A 13,789-nucleotide genomic window follows, 5' to 3' on the forward strand; every position below is an offset into this window, starting at 1 on the left:
AATACTCCAAAACTCCTTTCTTCATTGTTTTTATTCGTCATACTTTGTTTTTGGATGCTCAATTTACTTGTAAAGGAAAATTTCCACAACAGGAATTTACTCGGGTAGGATTTTCCTTGGACAGAGGAATTTTTTTAGGAATGAATTATCCTGGAAAAGGAGGGAATTCATCGGATCTATTTGTAGCACCAGATACAGCATGTCCGTCTTTTCCGCTATCCACATGTTCACAATATAAGTCCCTAGTCCTTGGGCAGGTGTGGGTCGTGTACCCGCTCGTTTTTTGGAATTAAAGATCATTCAAACGAAATAGCAATATCAATTTTTTTTGAAGTCGTGGGTGGTTACCGTTATAACCCTCCAGCCCCAAGGAGCGCATACCTTTGACATGTAACTTGCCCCCCCCCCAGAAAAAGCAGAATCTCCTCACCTGTAAAACCGAGCAGCCACAAAAAACGTATGACATATGAAAATAAAAGAAAAAGAACTTCGGAATGATCTACCAATGTTCAATATACAGGCAGAATACGTTGGGTAAAATGTCTTAGAGTATTTATTTTTTCATTTTTATTATATTTCTTTTCGAGTTTCTGCGAAACTTATTTCCCCTCAAAACACAACCAGCAAAAGAGCCAGAAAAGTTGGCAAATATTTTTTCCGCCAGCTTCAAATAGAAAGGGTCAGCTTAGAAACTCGGGAATGGGCTAGTTCGATTGGAAATTTAAAGTTATAGCATTCTTTTTAAAGGCCAACAGATAATGGAGAGCAATGAGCCTCCCCTCAGTTCCTTTTTTGTTATCTGACCCTTCTCTAACCCTGCGATAGCGAACCAAAATTTTTAGATGTATATTTTTGTTAAAAAAAAATCTCGGATTGCCAAATAAATTTGCCTTCAGGGTCGCTATCACCCCCACAGCCTAGGCCATATTCAGTAGGGAGATTCCAGGGTTTAAATCCCTACCCACCAAATTTTCGGCTGACCCACAAAAACTAGCAAAAATTTATATAAACAAGTTTTCGACACTTTTTTTTTTATAAAACCCCCTTGGAACAAAACTCCTGGATAGGCCCTTGCCCAAAGCCCCAGTATTAACCCATGTCTTAAAATATTGGTAAAGAAAACGCTGCATTATCAAACAGTTCGTGGTAACGAACTGTAGAAAGGAGCGACCAGGCTCAATAGCAAACGAAACTCTAAAAAACGGAATTTTGATACTAAGAGATACATTAAAAGAATCGTATTTTTATGCAAATCTTAAATATATAGGTAACATCAAATTCAGTCTTACACATCAAAAGCTACGAGCCTGAGAAAATTTGCCTTATTTTGGAAAATAGAGGGAAACGCCCCCTAAAATTCATAGAATCTTAACGAAATCAAACCATCGCATTCAGCGTACCAAAGAACCCTGTTGTAGAAGTTTCAAGCTCCTATCTACAAAAAAGTGGAACTTCGTGTTTTTGCCGGAAGACCGATCACGGGTGCGTGTTTTTTTTTCAGGGCTCATTTTATCGACCAAGCGGTCCTAGAATGTCGCAAGAGCGCTCATTCTAACAGAAATTAAAAGTTCTAGTGCCCTTTTAAATGACCAAAAAATTGGAAGGCACCTAGGCCCCTTCCCACGCTCATTTTTTTTCCGAAGTCAACAGATTAAAACTTTGAGATAGCCATTTTGTTCAGCATAGTCGAAAAACATAATAACTATGTCTTTGAGGATGACTTACTCCCCCACAGCCCCGGAGGAGGGGCTGCAAGTTACAATTTTATCAGTGTTTACATACAGTAATTATTATTGGGAAGTGTACAGACGTTTTCAGGGGGTTTTTTTTAGTTGGGGAAGGGATTGAGGAGAGGGAACTACGTGGGAGGATCTTTCCTTGGGGGAATTTGTCATGGGGGATGAGAAATTAAATGAAGGGACGACGGATTTTCTAGCATTATTATTAAAAAAAATAATGAAAAATAAATATGAAAAAGTTTTTCAACTGAAAGTAAGGAGCAGCATTAAAACTTAAAACGAACAGAGATTATTACACATATGAGGGGTTCTCCTCCTCCTAAATACTTCGTTCTTTACGCTAAAGCATATTTCGACTGTTTATTCTACGGCCGTTGTGATTCAGGGGTCATTCTTAAAGAATTGGGACAAAATTTATGCTTTAGTGTAAAGAGCGAGGTATTAACGGGGGGACAAACCCCCTCATATACTTAATAAAAATATACGAATATAGAAGTTCGTTACGTAAGTTAATTCTTAAGTTACGTATATTTTTTACTAATAATTCTAGTTCTAGTTGCCTTTTTAAGTAACCGAAAAATTGGAGGGCAACTAGGCCTCCTCCCCCACCCCTTTTTCTCGAAATCGTCTGATCAAAACTAAGAGAAAGTCATCTAGCCCAAAAAAAGAATTGATATGCAAATTTCATTTCAATTAATTATGTTGGGAGTGCCGAAATCAAACATGTATCAATTCAAAAACGTTCAGAAACTAAATAAAAAACAAAAATAGTTTTTTTCACTGAAAGTAAGGAGCGACATTAAAACTTAAAACGAACAGAAATTACTCCGTGTATGAAAGGGGCAGTTACCTTCCCAACGCCCCGCTCTTTACGCTAAACTTTTTAACTGTTTAATAGAGAAGAATTGAGAGAAAGAGTGAAACTTTAGCGTAAAGTGTGGGGCATTGAGAAGGGAACAGCCCCTTTCATACACAGAGTAATTTCTGTTCGTTTTAAGTTTTAATGTCGCTCCTTACTTTTTATTAAAAAAACTAGTTTTTTTATTTAATTTCTGGAAAAGAGAGATAATCACTTGTAAACCGCAAAGTCTTAAAAGGTCAGAAGTAAACGCTAGGCCTGCCCTTCGCTAAAGCGCCAGAGTCACCTATACATCCTGAGTTCACACGCCACAGGTCTATTTTAGTCAAGTATGACTTTTTGGCATCAACTAACAGGATGGCTTCTAAAAAGATACAAATATGTCAACGCAGCTGACATACCATGAAGGAACACAAACATTAGGCAACAATGAATGGGGGGATCTAGCAGATAACACAAAATCAAGCGTTTTTATCAAAGCTCTGTGAACCAAGGAATAAACTAGTTAATATGAAAGAGTATGGATTATACGAACTTCTTTTGGACTTCTGGTATACAGAACTGGGTTCTCTCGTAGTCGAGTCCACATTCTCCAATAGCAACAACTTTGTCCTTATTATCATTAACAAGGGACTGAAGCTCATTAAAATACTTCTTTGGATCTTGGGAAGCCTCGAATTCAGAACAACGAGTTGGGTGACAGCCAACAGTGGCAAACAATTTTTCTAAAAAAAACAAAAACAAACTATAAATGCAAAATAAAACACAAGGATGAAAAAATTCGAAGCGAGATCAAATGTACATTTTACTTATTTAGGCAAGGTTCACGTCACTACCGAAAACTTGATCATTTACCGATAGTCTTGACGACAATATTTTACCCTTTAAGGAAAGATTGCTGCTAGTTTTAAGTAGTTTATGGGTGATGATCACATGGTAAATTCTATTCCTGATATATATATATATATATATATATATATATATATATATATATATATATATATATATATATATATATATATATATATATATCACATATTTGAATCAAACTACAGCCAGAGTTGTTCCATTCTATCTTCAGACTTACGCTTTATAAGGAGGTTATTTAAAATTCAGACGTTTAAAATAAGAAAGTGATTTCAAGATCAGATCTTGAAATTTTCATGGGATTTGAAGGTCAAGTTTTCCAGAATCAGTTCGTTATCTCTTCTCATAAGGTGCAGATAGGGCAGTTTTATTTCGGTTATTGTTTACAATCATGCCATTTAGTACACTTCAACAAAAAATCTCGAAAATTTATGAAAGTTTGAAATTCCAGAAAAGCCATTTCACAAAATTCATGTCGGAAAAAAAAAAATCAAAACCTAATTTATTACTATTTCCGAACTTCAAACCACTAAAAACAGCGAAATTAAATGAAAGTGATACAGTCCTTGGTCCGAGGGTTACGTTCTTAGGGATAGTGTAATGCGGGTTTCGTATAAAATAATGATTTATCTCTATGACAGCCTGAGATAAACATTACCAAAACTCTTCTAGATTACCAGGATAGGGCAGTTTGATTTTGGTTGTTGTTTAAAACTATGCAATTCAATAGACTTCAACGAAATATTCAGAAAATAGAAGAAAACTTTGAAATTCCAGAAAAGCCATTTCAAAATTTTTATGTAAAAAAAAAAATCGAAACCTTATCTCTTACTGTTTGCGAACTTCAAACACTAAAACAATAAAATAAAATGAAAACGATATGGTCTTTGGTCCAAGGGTTATGTTTTTAGGGATCGTATGACGTAGGACTCGTATAAAATACTGAACTATCTCTATGATTGTATGAGATAAACATTACCGTAATTTTTCTAGATTTCCAGGATAGATTCTAGAAAACTCATTCCAGAAATTCCGGAGTTCCAATATATTTTCTTTCAATATTTACAATTTTGATGCTACAAGAGCAAGTAACAAAACATCAATTTGACTATATGAAAACCGTTTTCCATTTAAACCATGTTTGAACTTGAATTATGTAAGGGTTTTCAATTTATACAACTTGAGAACTAATTGGAAAGGAGGTCTTCCAATACGTAACAACCCTCCTATGGCCAGCAATTATCATAAATATAGGCATGTTGCACCATGTTTAAACTGACACAATACTCATCCAAAAATCACCCCATCCCTCGACAACCTTTTTAATATAAAGGTAGGTACACTGCACCTTGTTTGAACCAGAATCAAACTAGGCACCAAAGTGGGTTCCTAATCATCCAACCCCTCCCCCTTTTCCCACCAGTCTTTTAGCAGAAAAACAGATATGTTGCACCCTGTTTGAAATAGAATTACACAAGGATTTCAGATTTTTCTTGATGGAGGAACAAATATGGCCTTTAGGTACTTTAATGCCCTCATCATCACCCCATACAATGCCGACTAATTAGTATAGTGGTAGGCAAGTTACACCTATTTTGTAACCAGAATCAAGCAAAGATTTTCAGTCTACATAATTGGAAAACCAAGGCGGGGGAATTATCCTTTAATACCTCACCTCCGTCACCTCCTGCTTTTAAGCAGAAAGGTAGGCATGCTGCAATTTGCTTAAATCAAAAACATCCAATGAGTTTCAATCAGTAAGATTGAGAGGACTGCCCCTGAAAAATAGAACCTGAATAAAAAACTTTAGACTTTAAAGTTTAAAAAGTAAGCTCCTAAGGATCATTCCCTTGCTGAAGAGACCCGAAATTTTTATTGTTCAATCAGTTTTATTAATTCTCTTTTGGTATTTGGCCGGTTAACAAGAAGTTGTATTTAAGCCGGATTAACCGTGTAGTTTTGCAACATATATTACAAGTAAAAAATAGCTCTTTTTTTCTGGATTTTAAGAAGCTGTTTGGCAAGTTTATTTTTTATCAATTATTTTACCTAGTGAAAGGAACAGTTTTTTGGCTTGGTTATTATTCTGATTTTGACAGTGATTTGGATTGAGTGAATGGACTGCTTTTAGTTTTTTAAAGTCACCCAAATAGGCAAACAGAAGAGGGGCAGTTCCCCGTCGCAAGCACCGTTGTACCTGCAGGGAGAGTCTCCCTCAAACTGCTGGGATTAGGTGAACGGGGACTGACACTTCCCTCGTTAATTGGGGCACGTCGCATCTAGTTTTTTATAAGCTAATTTTTGCACTTGAAACAAACATTCTTGGAATAGACATTAACCTGTCCTACGGGTAACGAATTGTGCTTGCTAGCGAACTGATTACAGAATAGTTACGGTAGTGCGTAAACATGGCTGTCTTCAGTTATATTTATGCGCCGGTATTGAACTTAATAGAAACGGTGCTGGGATATCAAGAAATCATAACGAACGATACAACGGTGAATACAGCGATGAAGTTCTTTTTACAAGAGATACTATCCGTGAAAACTACGAAAAAATGAACGAGATAGCTAAAAGTTCTGGGGAGCTGTATGTGAAAGAAAGACGTAATCAAGCTTCGAGGGAATCCCTTGCCAATGACATGTATGATACTGTGAATTTATTGAGCTTACTCCCTGAGTTTAAGACTCGCTTCACCATCTGGAAGTTATCCGAAGTGCCAAAAATTCCACAAGACACTTTTACAACCTTATGCGTGAAAGTTAACCAATGCATGGATAAGATTCACACTGTTATGGAACAGTGTAAGTCTATCCTTATGTCTCAGAATGATTGGCTTCGTCTCCTTCAGCCCAAGAAATCTTTACACCAGGTTTTCGTCAGCAACGTACCCACCTCAGAAATAGATTCCTGTTCCAAGCAGAAGCAGTTAGTCGAAAGACAAGCTAGTGACCGAGGCATTGATCATATCCAACAGACTAAATCCAACCTGGCTGCTTACATGAACAGCCCCAAGTCGGCAGTTACTCTTGCCAACTCCCTCAAGTCCTTCCATGATGTAAGTGCTTCTTTCCGTGAGAAAAAGTCCTTCGCGATCACCAGATTTGTGCTTCTTGCCACAACAGATGATGATATTCTCTCTGTCAACTCCAAATTAGTCAGTGCCAAGCGATATGGTCAATCTGAGACAATCAAACTTACCTTTAGTGACGCTGAGTCCCGAAATGCTGCAGCCAGATGAGGGTTATTCATTGATTACACTCACATCAAAGTCCTCCCATTCAGACAAGTTTCTAAGCAATGCTTCAAGTGTCAGTCATTTGATCATCTTGCTAAAGACTGAACCAATAGCATGCGATGCTCCAGATGTGCTGGACCCCACGAGAACAGTAGAGAAAACTCTTGCGATTCCCAAACAGTTCAATGCGCTCTGTGCCCTGATACTAATAATAGCCACGCTAGCTTTAGTCTACATTGCCCAGCAGTCTAACGAGCAATACAGAAGGTTTCTCCTCAAACAAGAAAATGAATGAACTGTCAATATTTTGCCGCAATGTTTACGGCCTTAATGCTGCCAAATTGGACTACGTCAAGAACTTGTGCCTCGCACATAATATTTTTTATTGGATTTAGTGCATTATCTTGAACAAGAAAATAGCTGAAAATGCCTTAGGAATGATGGGGATGTGTTGGAGGAGGCTAAAGGGCCCAGTAATTGTCTGGCATGTTGGAATTAACTGAAAAGGTGTAAAAGAAAGAGTTGATTAACGAAGTTGTGAAGCATTGTATTTAAATCTTATTTGTATTATGAACAAATCTAAAAATGGCTCAGAAATGATAAGAGAAATGATAAATGGGGCGCCATAGGGCCAGCAATAGTGCTGCACAGTGGCGTGAATTAACGTGGTGTTCCACGTTAGGGGTTGGGTTGCGTAAACATGTACCAAAGGATTTAATGTATGGTTTTTAACAAGAAAATATGGATAATGTCTTAGGAATGATGACGGGGTGCCAGAGGGCCAGTAATAGTGTGGAAGAGTGGTGTGAATTGACATGGTGTATCAGGTTGGGGGTGACATGCGAAAACATGAACCATTGGATTTAATGCACGATTTTTAACTAGAAAATAACTGTAAAATGTCATAGAAATGATGAAGGAGTTCTAGAGAGTTGCAGAGGGTCCAGTCATAGTGTGGAATGATGGCGTGAATTGACAAGAAGTATCATGGAGAGTTGAATTACCAAAACATGAAGCATTGGATTTAAATAATATTTGTATCATGAAAATATTCAGTAAATGTCTTAGGAATGATGAGCAGGTTCTATAGGATTCCAGAGGGCATGTAATTGTGTGGTACGGTGCCGTGAATTGCTTGTACTAACATGTTCTACAGCTTAAAGTGTCAAACATCTAGTCAAAGAAATGAGGCATTTTCATTAAGACTTCTCAGAAATAACTCTTAATAAGGTTAAATTTATCTCAAATAACAACAACTCCCCTCTGAAATTGTTTGCTAAGGGGTGGGCTAACCAAATATTGTAACAGTGGCGTGAATATGCATAATCTTGGATCAAAAGAAACGTGGCATTTTCATTAAGACTTCTCAGAAATAACTTAATGTAAAAAGATGTCTCTTTTTCTTGCAGGTGCGTCTAATAAAGCAATAGAAACGATGCATTTTCATTAAGACTTCTCAGAAATACCTCTTAATATGGCTCAAAATTCATCTCTAATATCAGCTCTCCCATCTGGAATTAATTGCCAGGGTTCCCACCTTTCTTTAATTTCATGTTTTTTTGCTTATATTTTATCCTTTATAAGTTTTTTTCACGTTTTGTTTTTGCATTCATTGTTTTTTAATTGCTTTTTCCTGTGTTTCAATAATGCTTGTAAAAATAGTTTTTATTAATCAAATTTGTACGTACAAAAGCCTCAATTCTTTAGATTACCTGTTCCAGGATAAAGCTTTAATATATTTCACTAATGCAATTTAACCATGTGGCAGTCTATGTACATAAATATGTTCCTTCAAGATTGTCTCTAACATAAGGGCTAAATTCTGTGTAGTGAAAAGGGAAAAGAAAGACTTTTGATCATGTATCAAGGTGTGTCATATTCTAACCACAACGATATTCTCGCTTTTATTTCATCTCTGATAGCACAAACAAGTTCCAATAGAATAAAAGACTCTATTACCTTTAAAAAAATATGTCATGAACAAGCTCCAATATTACTGGATAACATTCTCTAAGGCATTACTTAACATGCAGGGACATATCAAATATATGCAATTTCTAGTAATTGATTTTCTCCTGTACATGTCAATTATTGCAGCCACAAGGGAACATGCAAATAATTTAATCATTTTAGTATGCGGGAACAGGGGACTCTCCTTCTACGCAATAGGTTATCATGCAGAATGGATTACCCGAATCAAAATATTATGACTAATTTGCTAATCCAGGTGGCTAAGGCTCATGTCTGGTCAATGGGGAAATATCTGGTCTTATATTCAAATTGTAATGTGGACAAAAAATCTTTAGATTATAAAGTTTCCCTGAAAAAAAAAACACCTTGAAATAAAATGAAATTCTGAAAAAAAAGCATAGAGTTATGTAACATTCGCGTGCAGACCATCGTTGCGTAGCATGTCATGTGTGTGTCCTCCTCAGTGACAAAGGGGATTCCCCACAGGCCCTTAAGAAATAAGTCTCTTGCGAATGCGTCATTGTTAACACTGGTAAACATTCCCTATTATGTATGAACTAAAGAAATCACGAAGAAAAACGTCTAAAAAAATACCTTAAAAACCATCTTGAAATGTCCTGAAACGTCTTGAAGAAAAATGTCTTACAAAACATCTTGAAACACCTCGAAACGTCTTGAAAACGTCTTGAAGAAAGGTGTCTTAAAAACGTTTTGAAGAAAAATTTCTTAAAAAACGTCTTAAATATCTCGAAAGGTCTTGAAAAACACCTTGAAGAAAAACATCTTAATAAAACTCCCCCGCTTGACTAGTGGAGTCGAACAAGTCCTATTTCGTAACAATAAAAAATTATATAACTATGGTGTAACAATCAAACCCTATTACATAACATCCAAAAGTAAACATTCCCTATTACGTACCATGCATCTGTATCTCTTACAAAACATTCCCTATTCCGTAAAATACAAAAGTAAACAACCCCTATTACGTAACATGCACCCGCGTCTTGCCCTGAGGGAATTACCGTTAAACCTTCTTCGTCATCTTAAGTCATTAAAGGAAGAGAAGCGAAGTGGCTATGAGGATTCTCAAAATTGGAACCCCCTCACAACTCACCCAGCCGTCTTCAGTGCTAAAAAAAGGATACCAACCCTTTGAATCAGCTCTAACAGAGCAGAAGAAAGACTGAATTATACATACGGAAATACAAAGCCAGAATAAATAAAAGACTGTTCACCAATTACATTGGGCGAGAATTCTTTGCTTATTGATCAACTTAGCTTGTCTACTTACTTAATTTTCATTAAACGTACGGTGAGATTATCTTAATTCAAACTGAAGAAAAATGATATTTGAAACCATTTATTTTAAATTATTATAAACTGGGTTTATAGGAATACCTTCAGTATCTCTATAAAAATTAAGGTCTCTATTAACGATTTTCTTTTATTTCAATTGCCTTCCTAAAAGAATGCGGGATGCCATTTGCTTCAAATGTTAAAGTTGCCTCACTAACTACATGATCTGGGTTTTCAACAATGTAGAAGGTCAAAGCAGAATCAATATCCTCATTTTTATTTTAAATTTCACATCTCAGAAAAATCTTTTTTTCATCCCGTCTTTTCCCTGGGAGCCGGCGTTTACCCCCTCCCCAAACCGGAATATTCCTCTCCCCCTCAGAAAAATTTCCCTCTATTTCCCATTGGATAATTCTCGGTTTTCATTAGAAGGGAAACTGAAATTTCTACTCTCCTGTTTGAGTCAGGGGCAACCGAATTGCATTATCTATCGTAAAGACCCATAAGGGTTAAATGTATTAATATTTCTTCAATTATTTTTTCCAGAGGCACTTAATGTGGAAGGGATGGTCGAGTAGGCTATGGAGGGGGCTCAGTCAATTGTAAATAGAAAGTTTCAGTGCCGTTTTGTAAGATTTAGTCACCAGTTATAAGATTCTTTTCAACCAATTGCTACCGAAGGAGTTGTTACTGACCACAGTGTTTAAAAGAAATTCTTATTCTAGTTTAACTAGATTACGTTTCAGCAGTTGCTTTAAAAGAATCTTCAAATAAATACAGAATTATCTCTAAGAGAGATAATAGGAGAGTGGAGGTAGAAATTAACATATAATCGTCAGGACTGTATCCAGGACTTCCGTTTGGCGGGGGGAGGGTCTGGATCAGACACGGTCACCTCAGTCAGAACCTTAGTCTGGAGGAGAGGAGCTCGATTTTCAAGCAAATCCCGTTGAAGACAGTCTTAATGAAAGTAAAAGTGACTGAATGTTCTGAAATGAAGTGACTCTATTATGATCCAGAGCTTAGTTAATCAAAGTCATCAATCACATTGTTACAAACCTCTTTTTTACTTGTATTCGGTACCTTTATAGATTAATGAAAAATAGCATGTATATGATACGAGGAATGTGGCTGAATACGGCTATTTAAATAAGCAAGGTTGTTAGGGTAATATTTCTTAGGTTTAAATATAGAAAAATGACGAATATGATATTACTCCCAAATAATGGTAAATTTGATTTATTTATTTCATTTTTTTACAAAATGGATGTCCAAAATCAGGCACTGTCCAATTGCTGAGGTATTACCCTAGGCACAAGATTACCAAAGGGATGGACGAGACCGTTAATTAAATTGATGAAACTCTATATGAAGGAGTATTACCGTGTTTAAGCCCAGGAAAATCAGAATCAATAAAAGAAATTTCACTGAAAGCTGTAAGTGTTGCTTAAAAAAATGCTCAGCTGGTCTTATAAGCTACAAGGCAACTCTAAAACACCAATTTTACCCTGAATTTCCTAAGGCGTACCTTACTTTACCAATTTTACCGTATATTTCCCAAGGCGTATCTTATTTTACAAATTTTACTTACCGAGTTCTTATTTTACGGTAGTTTTACAACACTACCCAAAACACAAGAAAAACGAAAAAATATGGGTTCTCCTGAAAAAGGGCTCTAGATCCAAAAAAAGTCAATATTTTTCCGGTTTCTAGTATTGTTCTTTATCTGGGGTTTCCTTATTGTACTTCAGCTTGAGATCCGAAGTCAATGCCAATTTTCAATATCCAAGAAAAAATTAGGAAGGCATTTGGCTCAATAATACGGCGTCGTGGCATCTATCGTCGTGATATTTTAGGTTTTAATTTTAGTACAGTTAGCCTACCCTCTCGCATGTTCTCTATCCTGTCCTTCTATTTTGAGATTTTAAAATGTGCCATTAGTCTTCAAATTGTGTTGGCTACTTTAAATATTACTAGTTTTTACTTGGTTTTCAAATTTGTTTTGCCAAATAATGTCAAACACGTCTTGTAACGCGAATTATATTTTAGTTTGATAATGATGTGAAAAGTAAAACAAGAAGCCATTAACTTTTCCATATCTTTTATTGAAAATAAATTGTCACTTATGTTGACCTATTTTCTTTGGAATATTCTTTCCAGTTGTTATATATGCCTTTTGCCTGAAATTTGTAGTTATTAATTACGACATTGTCCACTCTCTGTTGTTCTTTACATGTTGTGTCGGTTTTTGGCAATCTTTTTGTGTTTTTTGGTTATTAGGGTAATAGATAATCATGGAACGCCAAAGCCCTATTTAAGCTTGTTTCAGTATCAATGAAGAAAATAACCTCTTCCCTTTTTAGATTCTTCTTTTAATAAAATAAAAATATTCAATTTTTACAATCAGATTTATTTCAATTTTTTTTTTTTTGCTAAGATTTTACAATCACTTTCTAATACGAAAAAAATGGAGCATCTCCCAAGAAAACATTATAACATGTACAACCCACTTATGTCTTTTAAAATTGGACTTTAAATTATGCTCCCCAAAACAACCATTTTATGGCCTTTTATTTTGCAAATTTACAAAGATCTTTGCGTAACCCTACCATTGAAGCTAAGCATTTATGTTTATGGTCATTATGAAACAAACGGTTTGACGTCAAGCCTTGAAGCAATACTGCGATTTATTTATGTTACTGGATTCATTAGTTTCAGATCTATGTATTCTCAAAGCTAGGACTGTAATACTACTTTGACTTTATCTTAGAGGATGATCTAAATCTTCTTAAAATAAAATTAGTACCTCTAGTTCAACGAGTACATAACAAAGTTTTTATGTTCAATAAACATAATCCATGGAAGCTACATTAGGAACAGACTATAATTTTAACAGATGTGTTACATTTAAACTACTGAAGCATAAATCGACAAAAGGCTCAGTAGCCTCACTCTCCTTTGGACCAAAGACTATATAAACTGAAAAACGAAAAAGAAGTACCAACCACTGCAATGGGCCGTTTTTATGGCTTCTTTACTTTCAGACAGGCTCCCACCGGTTATAATAATTTTGTCTACTCCTGCGTCCCAAGACCTTTGAAGAACATTCATCAAATCTTGAGGGTGCTTCGTATTGCCACCATAGATACCAATATACATTGAGTCAATGAGATTTGCACCGATGTCTGAAAAAGAAAGCAGAAATAAACCTTAATTCACAACAAACATTTTGCGTAGCTTTTCAGAAAAAGGCAATTAAAATCATTATGTTTAGGTTTACAAACTTGAAGTATCAGATAAATTCCGAAAATATACAGGATACAATTGCCCCTCCCTCCCCGCTCCCGATTGGTGCTTATAGACAACAGTGATAACAGGGTATCAGTGAAACGGGAGCTGGCCAGTAAAGGGTCCATTACCCAATAGAAGAAAATTTTTATGTTTCTGTGACAAATAAATTAATTGACAAAAACATGTTTAGTGATATGTTTACCTTTGCCCAATTAATTATTACCAGCAGTCACTTTCGATTATCACAGGAAGTCTGATAACTGTAGACTTTTAACTCAATAGCCTTCAGGCATTCAAAAAAAAGCTATTTTATTAGATTTTATGACCTTGTAAGTGTGCCTGATTGGTAATTTTAGGGTAAACACCTGCTTCCCTGGCACTCATTTTTTATTATTGTAAAAACAATAACTGACCTAGGTGAATAGAACCGCTAAAAATCAGCTGTGTAGCAATGGAGTTGATGTACTGTTCTGAACTGCACACTATAATTAAATTTATGTTTCACTGTACTGAGAAAATTTCTATTTA

The 13,789-nt window shown here is 35.7% G+C and overlaps 1 protein-coding gene across 2 annotated transcripts in view; it reads right to left on the reverse strand.

Annotated features, from left to right (window-relative positions):
* The window catches only part of LOC136033756 (deoxyribonuclease TATDN1-like), a 57,583-nt gene that overhangs the window by 23,752 nt on the left and 20,042 nt on the right, over nucleotides 1-13,789 (reverse strand). Inside the window, exons 1-3 of one of the 2 annotated variants that reach the window (XM_065714652.1) lie at nucleotides 13,675-13,694; nucleotides 12,976-13,155; nucleotides 3,134-3,323 (exon numbers count right to left, since the gene is read on the reverse strand). In XM_065714652.1, the coding sequence (XP_065570724.1) occupies nucleotides 3,134-3,323; nucleotides 12,976-13,129 (344 nt within the window). In that variant the 5' untranslated portion in view covers nucleotides 13,130-13,155; nucleotides 13,675-13,694. Of the gene's footprint in view, nucleotides 1-3,133; nucleotides 3,324-12,975; nucleotides 13,156-13,674; nucleotides 13,695-13,789 lie in introns of those variants that run through there. The other variant, XM_065714651.1, reaches the window with a different exon arrangement.

This window comes from Artemia franciscana, chromosome 12 (assembly GCF_032884065.1).
Source record: "Artemia franciscana chromosome 12, ASM3288406v1, whole genome shotgun sequence".
Classification (NCBI taxonomy): Eukaryota; Metazoa; Arthropoda; class Branchiopoda; order Anostraca; family Artemiidae; genus Artemia; species Artemia franciscana.